The 22,242-nt window shown below is 42.2% G+C and overlaps 2 protein-coding genes across 8 annotated transcripts in view; one reads left to right on the forward strand and one right to left on the reverse strand.

Annotated features, from left to right (window-relative positions):
- The first annotated feature begins 2,263 nt into the window (after nt 1-2,263).
- Nucleotides 2,264-7,225, forward strand: PIGH (phosphatidylinositol glycan anchor biosynthesis class H). Its single transcript, XM_039704899.1, has 4 exons — nt 2,264-2,469; nt 4,355-4,564; nt 5,192-5,275; nt 6,892-7,225. The coding sequence occupies exons 1-4, from the start codon at nt 2,290-2,292 to the stop codon at nt 6,997-6,999; spliced, it is 582 nt and encodes a 193-aa protein (XP_039560833.1). The 5' UTR covers nt 2,264-2,289; the 3' UTR covers nt 7,000-7,225.
- A 289-nt stretch (nt 7,226-7,514) lies between these two features.
- Nucleotides 7,515-22,242, reverse strand: part of PLEKHH1 (pleckstrin homology, MyTH4 and FERM domain containing H1) — a 55,137-nt gene continuing 40,409 nt past the window's right edge. For all 7 annotated transcript variants that reach the window (XM_039704890.1, XM_039704889.1, XM_039704893.1 and 4 more), the window contains 9 exons: nt 21,395-21,572; nt 20,830-20,985; nt 18,105-18,205; nt 16,221-16,362; nt 15,186-15,328; nt 14,152-14,281; nt 12,430-12,516; nt 11,766-11,912; nt 7,515-11,411 (listed from right to left, as the gene is read on the reverse strand). In XM_039704890.1, the coding sequence (XP_039560824.1) occupies nt 11,238-11,411; nt 11,766-11,912; nt 12,430-12,516; nt 14,152-14,281; nt 15,186-15,328; nt 16,221-16,362; nt 18,105-18,205; nt 20,830-20,985; nt 21,395-21,572 (1,258 nt within the window). In that variant the 3' untranslated portion in view covers nt 7,515-11,237. The remainder of the gene's footprint in view (nt 11,412-11,765; nt 11,913-12,429; nt 12,517-14,151; nt 14,282-15,185; nt 15,329-16,220; nt 16,363-18,104; nt 18,206-20,829; nt 20,986-21,394; nt 21,573-22,242) is intronic.

Raw genomic sequence — 22,242 nt, forward strand, 5'->3', positions numbered from 1 at the left:
CCGGTGCGGCAGCGCCGCCGGGCCCCGCGGGGCCGCCGCCCCTTTGCGGCCTCCCGCCGCACCCCCCGCAGGCCGAGGGCAGCCGCTGTCGCACCCGCCCCGCCGGTGAACAGCAGCACCTCAGCCGGGCTCCCTGGCTGGGCGCGCCCAGCTCCGAGAGCCTCCGTGCAGGAGCGTAACGCTGCCCCGCGGCTTCGCTGGGGAAAACCGGGTGACGCTCACCACCGACTGACCTCGATAAAGCCTTGAAGGACCACCTGCCCAGCACCCGCCTCGAACACTGATCTCGGAGCATCGTGGTCCGATTCTCAGGGGCCAGCTGTTCCTATTCGAGGCACGTTCGAAGGATGATGAACAAATCAGTTAAAAACAAATTCAAGCCCCCACCTTTCCCTGCTGTGACAAGGCAACGGGACTCCCACTGTCAAATGTGCAGTCTTTATGTACAAGCTTGAAAGACAGGCTGACAGGTCATGACATGACCAAGCGCACGTATGGTAAAACAAGGACTTGCCAGCTAAAAAACTCCAAGCATACTTGTGCTTTTTCCTCTTAAGATTTCCAAGTTCTCCCCCATGTCTCTGTATGCCAGTAACTCCCCCATGTCTTGTTGTGAATGTGAGTTATTGTTAACACTCCTCCAGGAGCTCACGTTTCTTTCCTGTCCTGTTTACTGACCTGGTTGTTCATAGTGCTTTTACCTCTTCTACCTCCTACTCTCATTTTTCTTTCCCCTTCTTCTTGTCCCCACCTCCGAGGCTGTCATACCAGCTGTCTTAACTCCTGCTTACTTACTCCAGTCCTTCTCACCTGCCATTTCAAACCTTTCTTCCCTCTTTTGAAAGCCTGTTTTCAATTTATTGTGTTTTTTCCACTTTCACTTCATTGATAAACTTACTTTACCCTCTTTTGAACTTCAGTATTTTCTTCAGTTTCTCCATTTCTGCAGTTCATTGTCTGCGGTTACTTTTTTCCCCTCCAGGCCAGCTCACCTTTCCTCTGCAGAGGAAGAGGAAAGCCCATCCCTCCACCTGGTCTCTTGTGTCACAGTGAGATCCTGGACATTCTGCACAAGACTTCCCACGGATGGCAGCCATCAACCACTCCTCCAGGCAAAGCAAAGGCCTTGGAAGTGATTCTCTGATGCCTCTTGGTTTATCATGTCCCTTAAGACTCCTTTGCTGCCCCTGTGAGAACAAGTTAGCAGGTTTTTTATATATATAGTACCCACCCAAGAGCTCTGGAGATACCGTGAATGAAGTGAATTGCTCACAGAAAGACGGCACCTGCAATTAACACTAACACTCAAAAACTGTGGCAGAAGGGAAAAAATAGAAAGGCCAAAGAAATCAGGATGGCAGTTTGGAAGTCACAGAGCTGTAGTTTTACATTACTGCCACGTAACTCACATGAAGTAATAACTGAAATGCATTAAAGAGAGCACAACACAAAGACTCATTAAGTCTCTGTATGCAAAGCCAAGTCTCCAATTTATCACATATTTAGATGGCAAGGGACCAGAAACCTCTGCTTTAAACCTTGAGGAAAAAAAAAATCAAAAGAGGTTGTAGCTAAGGATGGTACAGATGAGAAAATACATTTATGGAGTTGCAGAGGGTAAGGACAAAGGGGGGAAAGAGGACCTTCCTGAGGAGTGGAGGTGCCATGGAGAACTCATAGAAACCTTCCAGTATCTGAAGGGGGCCTTCTGGGAAGCCAGAGAGAGACTTTTTTTCATCAGGAATTTTAGTGAAAGGACAAGGAGTAATGGAAAAAGGGGAAATTTAGGTTAGATATTAGAAAATGTTTCCTTGGTGTGTGGTGAGACACTGGACCAGGTTGCCCAAGGAGGTTGTGAATGCCCCAACTCTGGCGGTGTTCAAAGCCGGGCTGGATAAGGCCTTGAGCGACCTGGTCTAGTGTCAGGTGTCCCTTTCCAAGGTGGGTGGTGTACAACTAGATTATCTTTAAGGTTCATTCCAACCCCTTAACAGTCTGTGATTCCATGAAAACCTCCGTCTCCTCATCACGCCAGGAGACACGTGCAGCACCACTGAACCGTGTGCCCTTTACACCTCACACTCCGTAAACAGAGGAAGCAGGCAATGAATTGTCAACATGTGCAACACGTGCGCTGCGCAGAAAGCGCTGGTGTCACGGGGATTGAGGACAGGCGCCTGGCCAGGTACAGCCAAGCGAGACAGCCCAGCGGCAGCACCACCCCGCGGCAGCCGTCGGCCCAGGCTCCTCCCGCGGGAGGCCGGCCGGGCCGGGCCCCGCCTGCCCGGCATGGCGGAGGAGCGGCGCTTTCTCTCGGCCTCCGGGGTGCCGATCGCGCTGCGGCGCCGCCAGCACAGCGCGTCCTGCCGGGAGCTGGCGGTGCGCGGCCCCCGCCTGCAGCTGCGCTCGCTCAGCGCCGCCACCTCCGCCGTCTGGCTGGCGGCCTACGGGCTCTTCGCGCTCAGCGAGGTACCGGCCCCGCCGCCTCGGGCCCCTCCGCGGCTCGGGCCCGCGCCGGCTGCGCCCTCAGCCCGTGTCCCGCTGTCGCACCGGGGGCGCGCACGGCGGTCCCGCGGGCTGGGCAGCCTTGGCTGGCGGCGCCCGGGGCATGCAGGGCGGCCGGAGCCCGTGGGAAGGCGCTCGGCGGCACTCAGGGGCATCCCCCGCGCCCCGGGGACGCGGAGCTGATGGGCGTGTGGTGGCAAAGGGAGAGCTGAGCCGCCTGCTTGCCCCGGTGTCTTCTCGGGTGCCTCTCTTGGTTTGTAGCCTCTTGACAGATAGGTAGATTCATGTCTGCGTGCTGAGTGATGCCTGGCACATGCTTGTGAGTCCCAGTAACACGTGCTCACTTGGACAGATGAATTGTGAGAATCTGAAGTTAAGGAGGAATTGAAGAAGGTGAATGGTTTTTAATACCCAAAAGGAATTTTCCTGAGTGACTCAGAGAGCACTGCATCATGAATGTCATCAGTTTTCACAGTTGAGGTACAAAGATGTTTGCAGTACAGATTTAAAACTCTGCTGATTTCTAAACTAATGCTTTTGGTTTTATCAAAAACTGGACCCAGACCAGTTATGTCCAGACTGAATTCAGCAGGTTAACCAAGGAAGCTGGTCACTGTGACCCATGCTTTGACTGTTGCACATCCGTTTTTTTCAGTAATCTTTCCTAAGAAATGAAGATAGAGATTGCATTATAAGTCAGTTGTCAGTAGTCAGACGGGAATAGATGGTTCATTTTGGTTGGAGTTTCATTTTTTGTAAAAGCATACACCGCAGTCAGTGGTTACCACCCACTGCCCTCCTTCTTGCCTTTACACACGCTCCTGCAGCCTACCTGCAAGTGACTGCAGTTCTTCCTTTTGCCAGGAAATCAGGTCTGAAAGCATCTCTCTCTTTTTGTGGATTTCTGTGTCTGTACTTCATGACTGGCTTTTTTCCCCTGTGATAGCAAAGTCCTGTGTCCTTTGGAGAAGTCCTGTGTACTTCCTGAAGCCATGGCTTCTCTAGCTCACATCGTGGTACAGACCCAGCTTGAATGGTAGGGCTGTGCACTTCTGGTTGTTTAGGAAGTGTCAGTTATAACTCTCATTATTGGGTAGGTGGCCTGGAGCTCTCTAAAACATGTCCCAGAAACAGGTTGTAGGTTGTGGACCTTCAGAATTTATTATCAGGTCTTCAGATAACTTACTGGGGACTATAGTGTTATCAGTTATATATTAAAATGTAACAGCAGTCCCAGGATTGCAGCATGCAAAAGACATTGATCCTTAGGAAAAGTACAGGATAAAGCAAATTTTCCTTGGATTGGTATTTAAGGCAAAAAGAGGGTGAGGTCTGAACAAGTTTAGACTGGCAGTCTGAAAAAACCACCAGGGTAGTGAGGATTCCTCTGCTCTGAGCATCCACCCTTGTTTCCTGTAAAGATTTCACAGAAAACCACCAGGGTAGTGTTTATCCTGGAGGAGGATTCCTCTGCTCTGAGCATCCACCCTTGTTTCCTGTAAAGATTTCACAACACTCTTTTGTCAGTGACATCATCTTTAGAAGTTGGCATAATACACTCTCATTGATACAACTAGCTTGTTTGGATTGGGATTTCTGCATTGGACTTGGAAGGGAATAGAATTTTCTTGAAGTTTTCAGTTTCAGTTCCCAATTCTTTTAGTGCACTGATTTAAACCTCACTACATGTATATCAGCCAGCCAGGTGAATAAAAGGACTCTGGCTAAGTAAAAATGCGTTGCACCCGTAGCTTTAATATGCAATTTACTGCGCAATTTTACTTTCTCTAAAGCTATGTTAAAGTAATTGTAAGACCAGAGCTCTGCCTTTTCTTGGCTTGTGTTACAGAACAGCATGGTGCTCTCTGCTGCCATCTTCATCACGCTGATTGGCCTGATCATATACCTGCACTTCGTGAAGATTGACCAGGAATCCCTGCTGGTCATCGGCTCACTGGGCATTCAGGTGACTTCATCCTATGCCTCAGGGAAAGAGAGCACAACCTTCATTGAGATGGGTCAAGTGAAGGATGTGGTTATCAATGAAGCCATCCATATGGTAATCATACAAAGTCTGTCTTCTTGTGTCTGGGCACACTCACATCCAGTGTATTTTCATGAGAATGATTTACCAGAGCAATTAAACACAGCACTATCCATAGCTTTACTGGCATCAGGAGCGTTATTGCAGATCTTTGTCCTTGTTCTGTCATCTCTCTCCTCTAAAGGAGAACTCAAACCAAACAAGTAACCTCAAAAAGCCAAGTCTATCCCTTGGATAATGCCACTGGCATTGAGGTAGTGGGTTTAGTTCTTTCTGTTATGCGGTTCTTACAAATCCTGATGCCCAACTCCATATGTAATCAAGATGGAGATGAGAAGCTATGACAACACAGGCAATGGTTTTTCCTATTGCTGGGGTTTTCTGCAAAACTCCTGTAGAAAAGCAGACCTTACCCTTCCAGCATGCATGTGTTCTGTTGAGGTTAAAAGCTTAACAGAAAAAACAGGCAAAATTACTTCTTTATTGAGTGAAAGCTATTGATAAAAATTTGTAGACTTGACTGTGACCTGGCAGGATTTGCCTTCAGCCCAGTGAGTTGAAACAAATCCTATTTCTGTGCTAACTCCAGACAGTTTGATAGCATTTTTATACTCCAATGATTTTTGTCTGTTTGTCTTGTAGCAAAAAGTTATCTACTACCTGTGTATCCTCCTCCAGGACCCTGAAGATCCTCAGGGAGTATCTGAGGTTGTGCCACTCTTTCAGGTGAGTTTGACTGAATGGTGGAGAAATACAGATGGTGGTCTCTGTGTGTGTATCAGTTGTCTAAGCATATTTTTATTCCGCTACAGGTAGCTGGTGACAGTTGCCTTTCCCTGGCTGAGCTGTCAGGGTGGATGGCATTTGAAGTCTCACAGAACTACATACTAGGGATGGGTTTTTTCATTTGCTCTCCATTCAAACAGTAGGGAGTTGTGTCAATCTGACCCAGCCAGGATTTGGCATGAACTGAAAGTCTTTGGCTCCCACAGGGTGCTGAGGACTTGTAGAGCTTTCTGTGCAGTCCTGTGCTCAGGGTTACCACCATAACTCTGGTATTGTGCTGCAGTTGATTTTTCTCTTAGCTTGTGTACCAAAAGTTCTCATAAATCCTCAGCTTTGGAATGACTTCTCCTGCCTGACCTGCTGACAAAGATCATGGTACAAGCCATGACCAATTTGTTTAATGTATCATAACTTGTTTGTGTTGCTGTTACCTCATCTCACCTCTCTCTTCTCTTGCTAATGTGTTCTGACTGTGTATAATCCCATTTTTGGAATGGATTTGCTTTGTGTGTCTTCCTGCCTAACACAACAGTGCCCTTCTCCTTGAGGGGTGGTAAGCAGTGCAGAGGTGCCTCACTTCTTAGACTGCTGAGCTGTAGAGCCCTCTCTGTCCTTAATTCACCTGCTGCTGGTGACTGTTTTATAATCTGCCTGCAGTTTGTGCCTGGATACAGTCAATCTTCAGCTGAATACTTAGGAGTATAAATAGTCTATTCCATTTGCACTTGCTACTAACTCAGTCCCACAACTGTAAAGATCTTTAGTAACAGTAATATAAATTAGATATTTCACATATAAACAAGGGAAAAAGTAGATTTGCTGGAAATCAACAACTATTAAATTCCAGATAGCTGTATTCAAGGAGTCCCACAATTGTAAAGATCTTTAGTAACAAGTAATAAACAGGGGAAAAAGTAGATTTGCTGGAAATCAACAACTATTAAATTCCAGATAGCTGTATTCAAGTATCTGATATTAGTTAGATTAGTTAGATATGCTCCTTTCCAGGTTCAAAGGGTCTGCCTTTTTTTTTTTTGACCATTCAGCTCTGAACTGTTTTGTTTTCATGGAAATATCTTAGCACTGGTAGAGTTGACCCCAGCAACAAAGGAGGTATGGAACTCTTCCATTTTGAAATTCACTACCTGTCTGTAATTATTTTAACATGCAAGTTAGTATGTTAGTTTTGAAGGAGCAGTGATTAGTAACGTCATTTTGTCTCCTTCATTGGGTTTCTCTAACTTATGTCAGCCTTCAAAAATACAGTTTCCTGTGTCACTCAGCCCAGGAGCTCTACTGCACTGATTTGACCTTTTGTTCTCTTGAGCAACTCTTGCAAGGAGGCATTTGATGGACTTTACACAGTAATGCTGCTTTGGGAGCTCAAAAGTTATAGGGTCATAGGGACTGTGGGACCATTAAACTTTCACTTCCTTGCTGTTTTTAAGCTGGTCCAGGTTAGATTTGATGAAAAATCATTGTACTTTGACCACTGTTTGGGTAAAATTAATTGGTGTTTCAGTTCAGAGACTGATTCTCTGTTGTTTGACTTCTAGAGTTCCAAGCCACGACTGGACTGCTTGATAGAAGTGTACAAAAGTTGTCAAGAGATCCTGGAGCAGAGCAAGACAGCTCCACAATCAAGTGAAAAGCTGAATAGCTGAAAAAAGACAGCAAACTTTCAGCAGGACTCAGAGGGACACATGGAAAAGCAAGCAAAACTGCCCCATGAGCAGAGCTTTTTAGGCTCAGACAGAAGAGGTTTTTTCTTGCCTCTCCAGAACAGAATTTTGGGGAAATAGGCCAAAGGGAGACAAGAAAATGCATCAATTTTTTACTGTCTCATGCATCTGAAAATTATGCTAAAATTATAAAATAACCTTGACTGGACTGCCATAAGCATGCATTCTTTGTTTTTTATTTAACCCTTTGTTTGAAAAACACACTCTAAATACCAAAGCTGATGTGTGGGCTCAGATAGTAACTTCCTGATGACAGGAGAATTTCAGAAGGACAAAACCAGAAAATTAAACTGTTGCATTCAGTTATGTTTAATGGAATAAACATAAGAGATCTGAAGACTGACCTCTTCAGGGATCTGCTTGAAGGAGTCCCATGTGATGGAGTCCCTAGAGGGAAGAGAAAGATGATTGATAGTCAAGGATCATTTCTTCCATGTGATGGGGTCCCTAGAGGGAAGAGAGATCTGAGAAAGATGATTGATAGTCAAGGATCATTTCTTCTGAGATCAAGAACAGTTCATCCCAATGAGCCGGAAGTCAAGCAGAAACACCAGGAAGCCTGCATGGATGAGCAAGCTGCTCCTGACAATGCTTGAACACAAAAAGGAAATACACAGAAGGTGGAATTAGGGACAGGTAATTTGGGAGGAATGTAGAAACACTGTTCAAGAGGTAGTTAGAAAGGCTAAAGCCCAGCCGGCGATGAATCAGTTGAAGGGTGTCAAAGGCAACAAGAATGGTTTCAGTAAGTGCTTAACTATCAAAAGGAGCACAGGGAAGATGTGAACCCATTGCTGAATGGGGCAGGGCCTGTTGACACAGGACATGGAAAAGATGTGGCATTTAAAGGGCCACATAAGTTACTCTGAGAATATGAGGCACATGTGTCATTGAAAATGATGGTAATGGCAATGTGAATAAAGTTTTATTAATCTGTGCTCTTGGCAGTAACTCGAGGTTGGGAAATTGTTCTTTGTTGATAAGCTAAAAGTTACCATAACACTTAACTGGTATTTTTCTCTCTATATTCCACAACTCCTTAGTAATATAAAAGGTGACAGGTGTCAAAAGCTAAACCCACAAGTTGGCAGGAGCCTGGATTCATGCTTATTTTGCATACAATGCTGTACCATGCTTGTCCACATAATCTGTAAAGGAACACTTGGCACCATGCCATCATGCAATAAGGTAGAGATAAGGGGATTTGTGGTTTTTTTTTTTTCCAGAGTGCTACAAAGTTTGAAAGACAGAGGTTAGCTCATGTCACAGGAAGTATTCTGGTTGTCCAAGTGAAAGGCAGCAGCTTGGGGATGTACCACTGCCTTTTGTGGCAGAAGAGAAAAGATGTCTCAACAGAGTGGACAGAGTCATGGGCTCAAGGGCGTGCTGGGAGTGTTGGCTATGCTGTAAAAATCCCATGAAGTGCTCAAAATGTGCACTGAAGAAATTACCAAGAATCTGTGTCACAGCAAGAAGTCTGTTTGCTTTAGCAATCTTTTGAAGGAGTGAACAGCCTGTGCCCATGGTGTAGTCATCCACTTAAGCTAAGAGAAGATCAGCAGAGAAACAGGGAATCAGTCTAGGGCAAGTCTGTACCAGCTATGGTTTGTGCCTGGCTACCAAACAATCTGTGTTCATTTTTGTTTGCATCAAAAATATTTTTGGCTTTTAAAGTAGTTTATTTCATTCTGAGAATAATACACATTTAATTCATAGTTATTAATTCACAAACTGCATTTTATTAAGAACAAACAGAAATCTCACAGTATCTTCCAGACAGCCTTTTACTTACACACAGCAGTTAGGAACAGAAAGGCTTTTGTCATCTCATTCTATGCTGCATTAACAGTCATTGCCAAAAGCATTGATTAAAATAAAAAATTATTTTCTCTACCAAAGAATCATACAAAGTAGGTATCTACACAGGGTGGGCTGTTTGAAGAGAGGTAAGCTATAAATAGGGGTATTTGCATCCCTCAGAGTGGGTGGTCCCTGAAACACTCAAGTACTGGTGAGTATTTTTAAGAAATAAGGAAGAAAGAAAGTTTTGTGTATCATGCTTCTCAATTTAAAGTGCAATTGTGGCAAAAAATAATGAGTTTCAGGAGAGCTCCTGTTTATTTATCATCTCTGCTTCCTGTTTGCTCTGGTACAAGTCTCCTCAAGTCTCTGAGGACATCAGGAAATACAGCCTGTGAACTGGAGACTTCTATGCCTTGAATATCCCTAGCACTGATGACGGCTCCTAGCTTTATTACTGGTGGGATACCAGAAGCAAACTGTCAAACAGACCTTCAGATACAGGAGAAATTATTAGGCACAGGTGATAGAGTGAGGAGGAGTAACACTTTGTGTATTCTAACTGACACAGCTGTACTAAGATAATTGTGAGAGAGTGGGGAAATAAAAACCCTATCAGGACATACAGAGACTGGAAAGGATCTAAGGGGAAAAAAAAAGACTAAATACCTTCTTGAAGTTATTTACGGCTCAGAAAGCTTCTACTCCTTTTTGTACCTTCAAGGGATGGTCTTTAAATTCATAACAAGTGGGTACCTTACAGTATTTGCAAATCAGGTCACTGTTCATAGACTCTGCCTGTTTTAGGTCTGCTACACTGTTTCTACAACTCAGCAGAGGATAGTTTGGGGTTGGGTTTGTTTTGTTTGGTTGTTTGGATTTTTTTGTTGTATATTACAAAGATGCTGATGAAGAATTGCTTAGAACAATTTTTGTCTATCCCCCGCTCTTCTCTTTTAGTTTGTGGCTTTGCACCCATCATAAGCATGAAAAAAACACCTTCTTGATGTATCAGCTCTCCCATATGTTTTAGTTGAATGTGTCAAGGTTGGGGGCAGCTACTAGGGAGTAAAACCACTGGTATGGTTGGTTGTTCATTTGCAAATAACTGGTTTGCTATTACTGACTTGAGTCCAGTGGTTGGATTCACACTGTTTTAATTTGGGAAAGCTGCCCATGAATGCATAATTATTATAAAGTTGGATGTGATACTTTTTAAAGTGCAGTTATTTTTCCTTAGCTTTTTTAGAATGCTTATCAAAATAGCACTTAATGCTATTAAATGCACTTAAAATGAACTTAAACTAAGTAGATTTAGATTTTTATGAAGAATTGATATTTTTCTTTTATTTATTTAAAATTCAATAACCTTCTCATAATGAAGTCCATTTGAAACAGATAAAAAAGAAAAACAAACCTACCAACATTCTTTAGGAAAGTCAGAAGAACATGAGTACACAATTGCTGACTACCTCCTCCTTGCTTATGGTACATGAAGGAAGCAGGAGTTTAAAAGAAGCAGCTTCTGTCAAGTCAGAATGGCAGACCTTGTCTGGGAAGATCTGTCCTAGTTGCTGAAAGACAGAAAAAGTACGAAATTTGCTTGCCTTGTCTTCTTTTTTCTGAGATAATGTGCAGTTCCAAACACATCTACAATAGTGGTTATCAGAAAGTCTTTGAAAGTGCTTGTCTGAGAGTGGAGGTTGTGACACACTGAGCCCTGCCCTGCAGCAGCAAGCTATGTTCATCTATGGCACAGAACAGCGTCAGTTTGCAAAATGCACTGGTCCTGCAGGTGCCAGGCAGTCTCTGACACCAGGTCCCAGCTGTTCTGAGAACTCAACGTGAAAAGACCCTAGGCTTCCACCTTTGTTTAAAGTTGAAAATACTCTTAAGTACTGCTGAACTCTAATTCTATACTCACTATTTCAGGTCTGAAATAACCCGTGACTTGCACCAGAACTATTCTTGTGAGTTTAATTCCTCTTCCTTCTTAGCAGTGTCTTTCTTTCATGTCTGAGCAATAACACAAAAGTTTGTCTTTTGAAAGCTGAAAATGGGAGGGATCAAAGAAAATATATGTACTTGTAAAGCAAGGTAGTACAGTAGGAGATGGAAGAATGAGTGCAGATGTAATGACTGGAGCACTGTGCAGGCAAATGACCTGAGGAATGGTATTTTGGATGGAATGTGTCACAGAAAGGAAACTCCCGCACAGTCCCCCAAATGAACTTTTTTTTTTAAGAGGAAGTACACTGCCTCTACCTCTAAGGAACTTTGTCTATTATTATGGTAAAAGAATCAGAGCCTGCCTTAATCTGTGGTATATAACTAACAAAATCAACTCGTGGAACAAGCCCTCAGAGCAGGGTGGGCCCCTTTGTGCTTCGGGGCACGGAAGTAAAAAAGCACCGATTTTCAGTCTCCCAGGGCTTAGCAGGTGTTTTGCTTCGTGAGGGCTGCGTGGAAGACAGCAGTGAAGGAGTCGAACGATAGTTAATGTAGCTGGCAATCAGAAGCGTTGCTTCAACAATCTGGGGAAAAGAGAAAATTATTAACTGTAGGTCAATTAGAGGTAAGAATGCCCTTTGATTTTTAGAATCTATTGACCCTGTGGCTTTTGTAAATGGCTTTCTCTCACAGAATTGCTCAGTTTTAAAATGAAGCCCTGTCTTTAAGAGTTAGGTAGAATAAGTCTCTTGTTGAAGGATCTGTTGAATACATACAGCTAGTGCGAAGTCTCTTGTTGAAAGGTTCCAGCTTACAAAGGATCTGTTGAATACATACAGCTAGTGCAGTAGCCAAAGTACCAGCCCCCAGGGCTTGTACAAAACACCCAGCCCTGATGCTGCCAGCTGGAAATAAACTTGCTTTTCATTTGTAATTACCTTTGGAATTGCCATTGTGAAGAGGAGTTTTTCAGTGCTATTTTTTCCAGAACTTCTTTCTTTCATTTTACTGACTACAATCATGAAGTCATCTCGACAGCCTCCGAAGGTCAGCACAGAAGAGTATGAATAAGAGACCTTCAAATGCTGCAGACAGAGAGTTTGAAAAAGTCATAGTTCTGTAAAAAACTCCAAATGTCTACCTTAAAGTAATATATTAGTTTATATTGCTACTTCCTGCAAGAACACCGGGTCTCCAGCAGTGAAGGGCAGCAGATGGCTCTATAGGTAAGAGCTGGCAGAGAAAGCTCAAGTGAGAATTGCATTTCTAGTTTTCTCCTGGTGTGCTCGAGGCCTCACTACTTCATAGTACGGATTTTGTTATATTCCAGATGGTGGTAGTAAAGAACACACCACTGAGACTTTGCAAGATGTATGAACGTGTTTGCTACCCTACCTTACACTGCAGCTGTAATTTTCCTTTGTCTATGGAGTGTTCAAAGATAACACTGACTTCCCTCATCTCTGACTTTTACAAACTAACTTCTAATAATAATTCACATTTGAAGTCAAAGACAAACTGTTAGTGACTTTCACTGGACTCAGGGGAATGTCTTTCTGTGCTAGGTAAGGTATTCCTCTGAAACAGTGCTCCTCAACATACCATTGTGTTGTAATCCAGTATGCTGATGCCATCTTCATTCACAGCTATCCAGACTGGAGAGTCTTCCAATGAGGAAGGCAAAATAGGCTAGAGACAAACAAAATTATTAATTCAGGTGTTTCTTGAACAGTGCAGAATGATGTTTCTGACATAAATGTCAAGATTTAAGGATAAAGTGAAGATGAGAAAAAAATCCTAAAGACTTACTGGTGTGATCTGGTTTGATTTTTAAGACAGCTTCTCTAAAATTTGGAATAACATTTTCAGGTTTATACACACTTTTTGGAGTAGTGGCACAAGAGATACAAGGATAACAAAGCAATTGAAATTAATTAGATGCTATCAGTGTGGTTAAAATTGAAGGACATACTAGGACAGAGCAACAGCATGGCAACTCTGCTCAGCACATGTGTTTATACTGCTCCTATCTGTCAGGAAGGCAGTGAAACCTGCTGGTTTCTATACCAGTGCACCCAGTACCATCATGCCAATGCCATTTTGTTTCTTACAGAATCTTACAGCAAATATGCATCAATTGTCTGTTGAAGATGACTTGTTATGGCTAATGACAGAAAATCTTTCCTGGGAATCTGCTATTACATGGCTAATGCCATAGGCTTTGCAGTTTAACTGCTGAAAAGTATAATATGCGTTAATCATCAGGAATACCAACATTATTTTACCTGTGGGTGCACCTATTCTATGTTCTGATTCTTCAGTATATTCAATTACACATTCTGTCAGTAACCTCAAACACCAGTAACCTCTTGTTACAGTAACCTCTTTTAGCGCCAGCCTGTCTAATAACTGTCTTTTGAAAAGTATATGGTATGTTTATTACGATTTATTTTCTTGTGTATTTACTCAAGAGGTCCCTTTCATCATTAGACTTTTCCTCTGTAACCAGAGCAGTTTTGACTTCAAAACAACAGACATGTAACCATGAAGAAGACCTCCCTCAAGCTTTCAGCAGCAGAAATTTCTGCTGGGATGGGGAAGATGGTTAATGCCAAAACCCATCTGATTTCTCAGACAGCCATTATGCAAAGACATTAGTTCAGGCATGAGCAACACGTACAGAGCTCTAGCCTGGAATGGAGTGAGGGATGGTACAAGCTACTGGGGAACCACTCCCTGCAGCTGTTCTTTGCTCTCCCACTAATGCCTGTGGGCTGGTAGCTTACCTAATGTGTACTTTGATTTTTGTTTCCACAACAGGATATTAGCAGGCCTTGCCTCTCTCACGTGGCAAGGAAAGCATCCAGCTCTGTGTCAAGCACAGAACAGGACTGAAGTACCCATTCTCCTCATAGCTGGCATCAGCTGCCAGGTGTGACTTAGGGCAGACTCCTTCCTTCCTCCCCCACTGTGGTATGTAAATGTTATTTTTTAAACTACCATTGCAGCCTTCATGTCCAGGAAAATTCCTGCCTGAGAAAGCTTATGCAAGGCCTGTAAGGACAGTTAGTACTCTGTATCACGATCAATGACACAGCCAGGGAACCTTCAGTATTAATTTACTGAACACCAGCAACCCCTAGTGGTTAAAATATACTTGTCTTCCTTCTTTTTATATGGTACCAGGGCTGCTCGTTCAGAACAAAGTTGTTCAACTTTTTCCCTTTCTGAAATACAAGCATTTTCAACCCGTGTTACCACTGTAGGTATGTCTCTGCTCAGATAATTCAGTCTTGCAAACAGAAAAAAGTGTGCTCCAGTTACCTTAGCAGCAAATATTTTGGTTCCAAAGAGAGGCCATTTCCGGGCCACCGTCAGATAAATTCGAATGCATTCTGGTGGAGAGCATCCCTGCAGCACCAGCCACTTTGTCGCCAGCCTGTCTGTCAGTTGCCTTTGGAATCCAAGACACAAGACAGTATTATTTACTAATGTCTTCCAAGAAAAAAGATGTAAAATTAGAACAGTTAATAAATGTACCTCTTCACTCCAAAAAGGTTATTCGGCACAGCACTTAACAGACAGGGCTGTTAGCACTATCAGTTCTACAACCTGAATTTATTTTAGCTTTTTTCTACTTCCACATTCTTTTTCACTTCCTCGTACCTTGCCTGTAGTATGCTCTACAATGAGTGGCAATATGTATTAACTCTTGGTTTGGCTTGCTAGGGATGGTTTGGCAGCTACCTTGCTACATGCAGATGTTATTTGCTTCCAAAAGGAGGTAACTGTGTTACTTCCACCCCTGCATCCCTAAGTAGCTTAGGATCTGTAGGAAGACCATTCTCTCATTTTAAATCAGATAGATCTGAGAGCTCTGGCAACATCTGAATTTTGTATTTGAGCTCTCTGCATTGTGTGTGAGAATTTCTAAGTCAGAACATCAAAACCCCCACCCAGATTCCTACCAGAATTACTGCATGGCTTGAAGCAACCCATATAAGCTGGCTTTATGGCTCATTGAAAATGTGAGATATCTGGATTCAATTGACACTTGGGGGAAGTGTAGAACAAAACCTCAGAATTCATCTTAGGCTTGGGTTAGTTTTTTGAAACTGAGATGCCTAATTTGGAAGTGAAAGGCCCAAACTTCTTGTCTATGGCAGAATTAGTTGGTGATTTGGCTTTTTTTATATTGCTTTTTTCTTTTAAGGGAACCTTTTCCTGACACTTTTGTTTTGTCTGAGTTTCTACATCAAATAATGTTTTCAGGGCTCCTTACAACTTCTTAAATGTAAAGACAATTTGGCAAGTAAAAGCTGATTTCAGTGCAAAGTATTGAAGAACCAACAGCTTACCTGAGCTGTTCAGGAGTAATGTTTTGCTTGTAGTGTTTGGGGTAGAATTTGTCTAAAACCTGGTGGAGAAGATGCTGCATTTTCAATTGTGATGGTCCCCCAGGACTTGAAGATCCTGGTCGATCCAAATCCCCATATTCCACCTAAGACAACATTATAGTGCAACAGAACTATGAGGTTTTTAATGTAGTAGAACATTCCATGAATTCCCATACTGATAACTACCGTGTTTATTAGTCATGAAAAAGGACACAGCTGGGGAATGTTGTCTACAGCATTAACCATAGCAAATGTATACAAAAGAGCAACCACATGGAGGACATGATTGCCCAAGGAATTCTCTACTGATCTAAGAGAGTGGAACATGATCTCAACCAGGTATTTGTTGTGAGGAGACACATCCGTATAAACTTCCAGACTTTGGGGATTTATTTTCAATTGGCCAATTAAAAGAACAGCATATTTGTAAATAGTTTGGACAACATCCCCAGCTTCTTCACCTCAGTTTACACTGCTTTAACAAATACAACACTCAGTCTCTGGTCAGTAAAAAACTATTATACTGCCTATCATGCCCACAACCCATAATGTGTGTTTTACGTGGTAAAATACTAAATGCAAGCCTGGAGACCTAATGGAGGATCTTAGAAGATGCTCTTCCTGAGTAAGAGGGTATTGGCAGTGCAAGAGGGGAAGTTTTTACTATTAATGGAATTCTAGTGGTGATACTATTTCCATATCTCTACTAAGGTACTAATTGGAGCAGGTCTGGTGATATTTCAGCCTCACTCTGTTTTTTCCAATATTTTTCTTGAGAAGAAAAGGAGAGGCACAGCTAGAGCAAATTTCCCTACAGCAAAAGGTGTTCTAACATAGGTATGCTACTATAATGTATTTGTCATGGTGCATCTGACGGTGTGTTTGTTTGATACCTCACACTGCATGTTTGATGTGCTTTTGATGTAAAAGGGAGCTGCTTAGTCAAACAGTGTACAGCTGAAGGAGGACTAAAGAGAGGATTTCTGCCATACTCACCTGAGCCATTAGAGCCACCATTTCCAGAGCTAATTCCTTATTAACAGGAAACCTTCCACTGGCTATTTCATTGCTCACTTGGAAGGCCAGCAGCAACCGCTCACGGTCTGTCTCACCTTTGGCCTGGCTCCGAAAATACAGTCTAAAAAGTAGAGAGGGTTGTGAAGATAAAATATACTGTGAACTGAAAGTACAGCTGGGAACTTAAATCAAGGTGAGGGAAAATAAAAGTGTGTTTTGTTTTGGGTTTTTTTTCACTGAGGGGGTACCAGACAGATTTGAAAGCTGAAGTGCTTCTCTTAAGCAAGATTTGAGCAAGGAGGCTGAAAACATGCTTTCTAGCTTTGGAAGCTATTTGAATTCTGTAAGCCAGCCACTTCTAGAGAGTAAACCCTTATCAAACACAGATAAATCAGTGTCTGTTCATCCCAATCAAGCACAGACAGGCAATATTTAAATTATGGCCTTCTCTGCTTATCACAGGAAAGAGAACTACCTCTGCTATACATGTATAACCATCTACAAGGCAGCCTTGTAGACTTGCCAGCTTGGATTTGACCACTTACGCTGAAGACTTATTAAAAAAATGCTTCAGTTTGCGTCAGCAGGAAATAGGAGACCCAATTAGCAGACTTTGTTTAAGGAAACATACTTGTAAATCAAAGCATCCTATTGTTTTGTATTCCATTCACACTTGGAATTTTTTTTTACATGGTATAGCAAGGTTACTAGTTGGGGTTGAAGACACCAGTTTGGGGAATGCTTCCCAGAACCATTCCTCATACAGTCCACAGCAGCAACTAATTCACATATTAATTTCAAACTGCATTTATGGCTATAAATGCCACAATTCCACTACATGAGATATTCATTCCAGTGGATCAGTTTATTTATTTTTATGTCACTTTGAGATTAACTACACTATTAGGACCATATTGACCTTACAAATGTCTTATCAGAGTCCTTGGTGTTAGAACAGTCCAGCCTTGGAAAGATGGTATCAAAACATCCTTGCTGTCTAGCCTATACACATTCCAGCCCAACAAAATAATACTGCCAAGTTTCACTCCTGAAACAAATACAGCCTTCTGGGTCAAAAGCCATAACTTCTGCTTTCACCTCTATTATACCAACTAACAAAGTTGACAGAAATTTGTTTCCACCATTACAGTCAACAAAATCTTCATATGTTCAATATTGAGTTCTCTGTTCAGTTTTGGGGCAGCCTTTGTTTTGCCTGCTAAGAAATTAATTCCTTGTCCTCATACAGCTCTTGATTTACTGTAATTTAGAATTCCTACCTGCATTATAAGTTATTAACTTCTTTCAATTTTTAATTTAGATCTTTGTCTTTTACTTCCCTTCTCTACCATCTTTCATCATCTAATTTTTAACATTTTATTACGAAAGTTTGGACACTGCTACTACATATCTCTTCTACAGCTCATATGGTTAGAACATCGTTCTTGTATCTTTTTCATCTTAGTGATTGTTCACTTAATTGCAAGTTGTGGCATACTTGTTTTCACTAGCAATTTTTTCCTTTAAGTCTCTCTTCCTCTCACCTAACACACATTCTTCAATTGTGTTTTAGGGTCTAGGCAAATGAAATTGTGCCAATGATGTCTTATTGTGCTACAGCTGGTTGTTAACTCTTTAAGTCTATTCTGCTATTGCAAAGTGGTTGGGATTTTAGCCCTAGGCCATATGCTTTTGTAAATGTAACAGACAAAACCTATCACATCTCCTGTAGGATTTAATTGCATCTTAGTTAAAATAGTTTTGGCACCAATGATACTATAAATTACTGGTCATCTACAGATACATGCAGTCTAGAATGTTTAATTAACAGCAGTAGTAAGGCCACCCAACAGAGAACAGTACCTGTTCTTATAGGTCAACTTTACAATTCTTGTGCCACCTTCATATTTCCCAGGATGCAATTCTTTTAAGGCTTGTTCCCATTTAGAAATGACATCACAGATCTTTAAAAATATCAAGGAGAGAGGAGACACAAACTTAGGTGAAATATATAGCCAAGGCTTGGGGGGAAAGCAAGTGAATAAAATATTTTGAAACACAAAAGATAAAGAGATAGACAGGATCAGCATAAACACAGCTCAAAGTGACAAAACACATCCTTTTTCTATTGCACAGTATGTAAAAATTAAAGCATTCCAACTGAAAACTCCATCTCTAACCTGCAGGGGCACACATGAATTCTGGTCTGGTAGTAATTCTCGTGGCTATGCCTATGTTATCAAGTAGCAAAGCTCAGGAGGAACAGATTTGCACAGAGAAACACCTATTTCTAAGTCTCCATGCCCATGCTAGTAGTCCAACCAAGTGACCTGAAAGTCCACTACTATGTTGGACTTCTGACATCTTCCAGTTCATGTTTCATGTAAAAAGAATCAATTTTATGCTCTCAGATTACTCCTTAATGTGAGTCAAAGCATGGTTAATAGGAATGATTGGTAGGTTTACTTCAAAAGTGGCCTCTTGAGCCAAACTAAAGCATTAACGTCCTCTGAATAGCTGCAGAATGCACATGGCTATACCAAACCCTTGGAGGTGAATGTCCAGGTTTTGGGAATGTTTGGTCCTAGATTCCAACTTTGTAACTCAGACATATTTTTCATAATAACATGGGGGTTTTTTTGTTTGTTTTTTTCCATTCAGCTCCTCCTGGTTATTCTAGTTCTTTTTCAAGTGGTCTAACGAAGGCCCCTACTTCTCTTTTGATGGCATCTCAATGAAAGGAATGTGAACATAAGAAGCCACATGAAATACATCATCAGATCTCTAAACCTCTCTTAAGCTACTGAGATTTACTGGTTATTACTTGCTTGCCAAGGCAAAGTGATGCCTTTGATTGTCTCAAGCTCCTTTGTTTACTCTGATACTTCATCTCTCCAGATAGTCCAATTACCAGCAAAGCTCCAGACTACCTGATCTATATCAGGTCATGAAAACAAACTATATAATTTGGCACTGTCTGTGGTAGTTTCCTTTCAAACCATCTATTTCAAAGTTATTGCTATCTTCTCTCTCTGTTGCTTAATGTGAAATTTTACACTGTGTAAAAATTGATTGTTTGAGTTCCCTACAGTTATCAGAACCTCTTCAAAGTTACACTACAACTATTCCTCCATTAATGCTGTATTACAAATTATTCTTACAGATTGGTACCAAAATCTGATGGGTCTCATTCATGGCAGCCAGCCTGCTTAATTAAGGCAGTCATTCAGCTGCAGCATGGATAAAAATCTCCATATGAAAGTCACAGGTGCTAACACTTTATCTGCTTTCTTTTTCCCTCGATCTAGGGCACAACATTCTTTCTTAAAGTGAAGCCCTACTCAGTAGAGCTTTCTTCCCTATGACACTCTTTCTTAAAGTGAAGCCATACCCAGTAGAGCTTATCAACAATGAAAGCCTGAGTCATCTGGAGACAGTAAGGAGATACTTCATAATCCAACAGATAGAATTTATACAGACATGCCAAAAGATTCACAGCCTAACATAAATTTGTCTCAATTAGGGGTGTCACATTTGATGTCAGTTGTGATATCAGATCATGCTTGCTAGCTCAGTCATGTTTCAATTTTGTAGTCAAGACAAATTAAACTTTAATATGTGCTAAAATCTGAGTTAGACTTTTTAAAAATTGACCATTTTATCACCTACTAAAATAGATCTTTCTATTAATAACTATATCAGATTAGGCTAGCTAATTATAGAATCACAGATTAATTTAGTTTGAAAAAGACCTTTAAGATCAGCAAGCCTAATCATCAAGCCAGCAGTGCCAAGTCTGCCACTAAACTATGTCCCCAAGTGACACATCTACAGATCTTTTAAATACCTCCAATGGCAGTGACTCCACCACTTCCCTGGGCAGCCTGTTCCAATGTTTGAGAAACTCTTTCAGCAAAGTAATTTTGCCTGTTAGGCAATCTAAACCTCCCTGGGACCAACTGTGGGCTGCTTCCTCTTGTCCTGTCATTTTTTCCTTGGGAGAAGAAACCGACTGCCAGCTGGCTACAGCCTCATTTCAGGCAGTTATAGAGAGCACTAACGTCCCCCTGAGCCTCCTTTTCTCCAGGCTAAAGAACTTCAGTTCCTTCAGCTGCTCCTCATCTTTGAGGAGCAGCTGAAGGAACTGAACTTCACCAGCTTTGTTGCCCTTCTCTGGACCTGCTTCAGCACCTCAATGTCTTTCTTATTGTGAGGGGCCTAAAACCAGTGCTGAGTGCAGGGAGGCAGACTTCCCTGCTCCTGCTGGCCACACTATTGCTGATACAGGCCAGGATGTCATTGGCCTTCTTGGCCACTTGGGCATACTGCTGGCTCATGTTCAGATGGCTGTTGACCAAGACCCTCAGGTCCTCTTCCCCTGAGAAACTTTCCAGCCACTATTCCCTCAGCCTGCAGGGCTGCATGTGGCTGTTGTGACCCAAATGCAGGAATTAATATCTCATCTGTGAATATTAATCTAGACAATATCCAAGAATATTTGATCTTAATTCATTAAGAAAGATTTATTAACCATTTAGCAGTCCTTCAAAAATGTATACTAAAGGTAGCAGAGGAGAAAAATAAATACCTTCATATTGCCAGGCAAACAATGTTCCAAATTCCTGCCAGAAGGATCATCTGTGAACAGAGAAAATCCCATATGGGATGGCTTCCTCATTCCTGTTTCCTGGTTCAGTCTCTGGATGAATTCATCAACAGTTGAGGAACCATCAAAACCTACAACCTGCAATAAAGAGGACTTAACTGAGGATACAAGAACTGTGACTATTGATGGGTGTCACAACTAATGAAGGTGGTTTCCTACGGATTAGCATCTCAGTATTAACTACTAGCTCCAGTGACAACACTTGTGTATTGTCTTCCTTCATATCACATTCTTTCCCATATTGAGACACTTCCAACATCCCTCCCTTTTTCTTAGTTACCTTTTCTTCCTAAGATCTCTAGCGCTAGGGGTGAATTCCTTTCACTTTCTTGGGAAATCAGCTAAAGCAGCAAGGAGGTGAAGCATGTTTATCTCCCAAGATGTATTTTGGGAGATATGTATAAATACCATGGTGCCACCCACCCACATGAAGGAGGCAGGTTATGGTGCACTCCTCTAGTGCCCATTGGCAGCTGTGGTGGCTCACCTGGTACGTTCCGTTCATGAAGTGCACTGGGATGCTGAAGGGGAGCGAGTGGTGGTAGGGATTTCTCAGCAGGATGGACACGATCTCCATGCGGGAGGGCTTGGCTTCCCGCTCTCCAGCCTGCACCGTGCGGTCTAGTGATCTCTGGCAGTAGATGGCATACTTGCCTATCTCACTCCTAGGCAAAGAGGGGGAGAGAACCACAAACATGCTCCAAGTGCCACGTCCTCTTCAATTTTCCATGCCATGACAACGTATTCCTCCCTCAGGCTTTTGCTCCAGCAAAGATACACCGTTCATCTCAACAGACTAACAGCTCAAGTGAAAAGCTACAATACAAACCTGAGCTCCAAGGATCTGTAAAACTAAGGCAGACAACAGACTCTCTAGGAAACACAAGAGTATTCCCTGCTTCTGTGTGGACTGGACACGTACCCTCTTCTCTGCAGATACTATGGTAGCAACAGGGTAAAGTCAAGATCAATTCACCTTCAAACTTGCTGTCATGCCAGTGGAATTTAGTTACTAACGTGTTAAGTCCTGGTAAATATTGAGTTGAATAATCTTGTGAGACTAAAGCATTACATTTATTAATTTACATGGCTGTACAAATAATAAGTTTCCATTAACCCTATCATCCAACCAAGAGACTTGACAGAGATTCCAAGCAAACTTAGATTTGTTGACAGTTCAATAAGGACAGGAATAGTTACCAAGATGATCAGTTTACTGTCTACTGAAGAGAGTGCTCCATTGAACAGCATCAAAAAGATGTGTCTCTAAAGTCAAGCAGGCACGGTCAACTGCACCTTGCACAAAAATGTTAAGAATGTATATACTCAATAAGT

Source organism: Passer montanus, unplaced genomic scaffold (genome assembly GCF_014805655.1).
Source record: "Passer montanus isolate IOZ18808 unplaced genomic scaffold, ASM1480565v1 scaffold18, whole genome shotgun sequence".
Taxonomy (NCBI): Eukaryota; Metazoa; Chordata; class Aves; order Passeriformes; family Passeridae; genus Passer; species Passer montanus.

Coding starts and splice junctions, on each gene's coding strand:
- PIGH (XM_039704899.1), top strand. CDS start 2,290: ATGGCGGAGGAGCGGCGCTTTCTCTCGGCCTCCGGGGTGCCGATCGCG. Junction 2,470..4,354: donor GGCTCTTCGCGCTCAGCGAG/GTACCGGCCCCG, acceptor CTTGTGTTACAG/AACAGCATGGTGCTCTCTGC. Junction 4,565..5,191: donor TCAATGAAGCCATCCATATG/GTAATCATACAA, acceptor TTTGTCTTGTAG/CAAAAAGTTATCTACTACCT.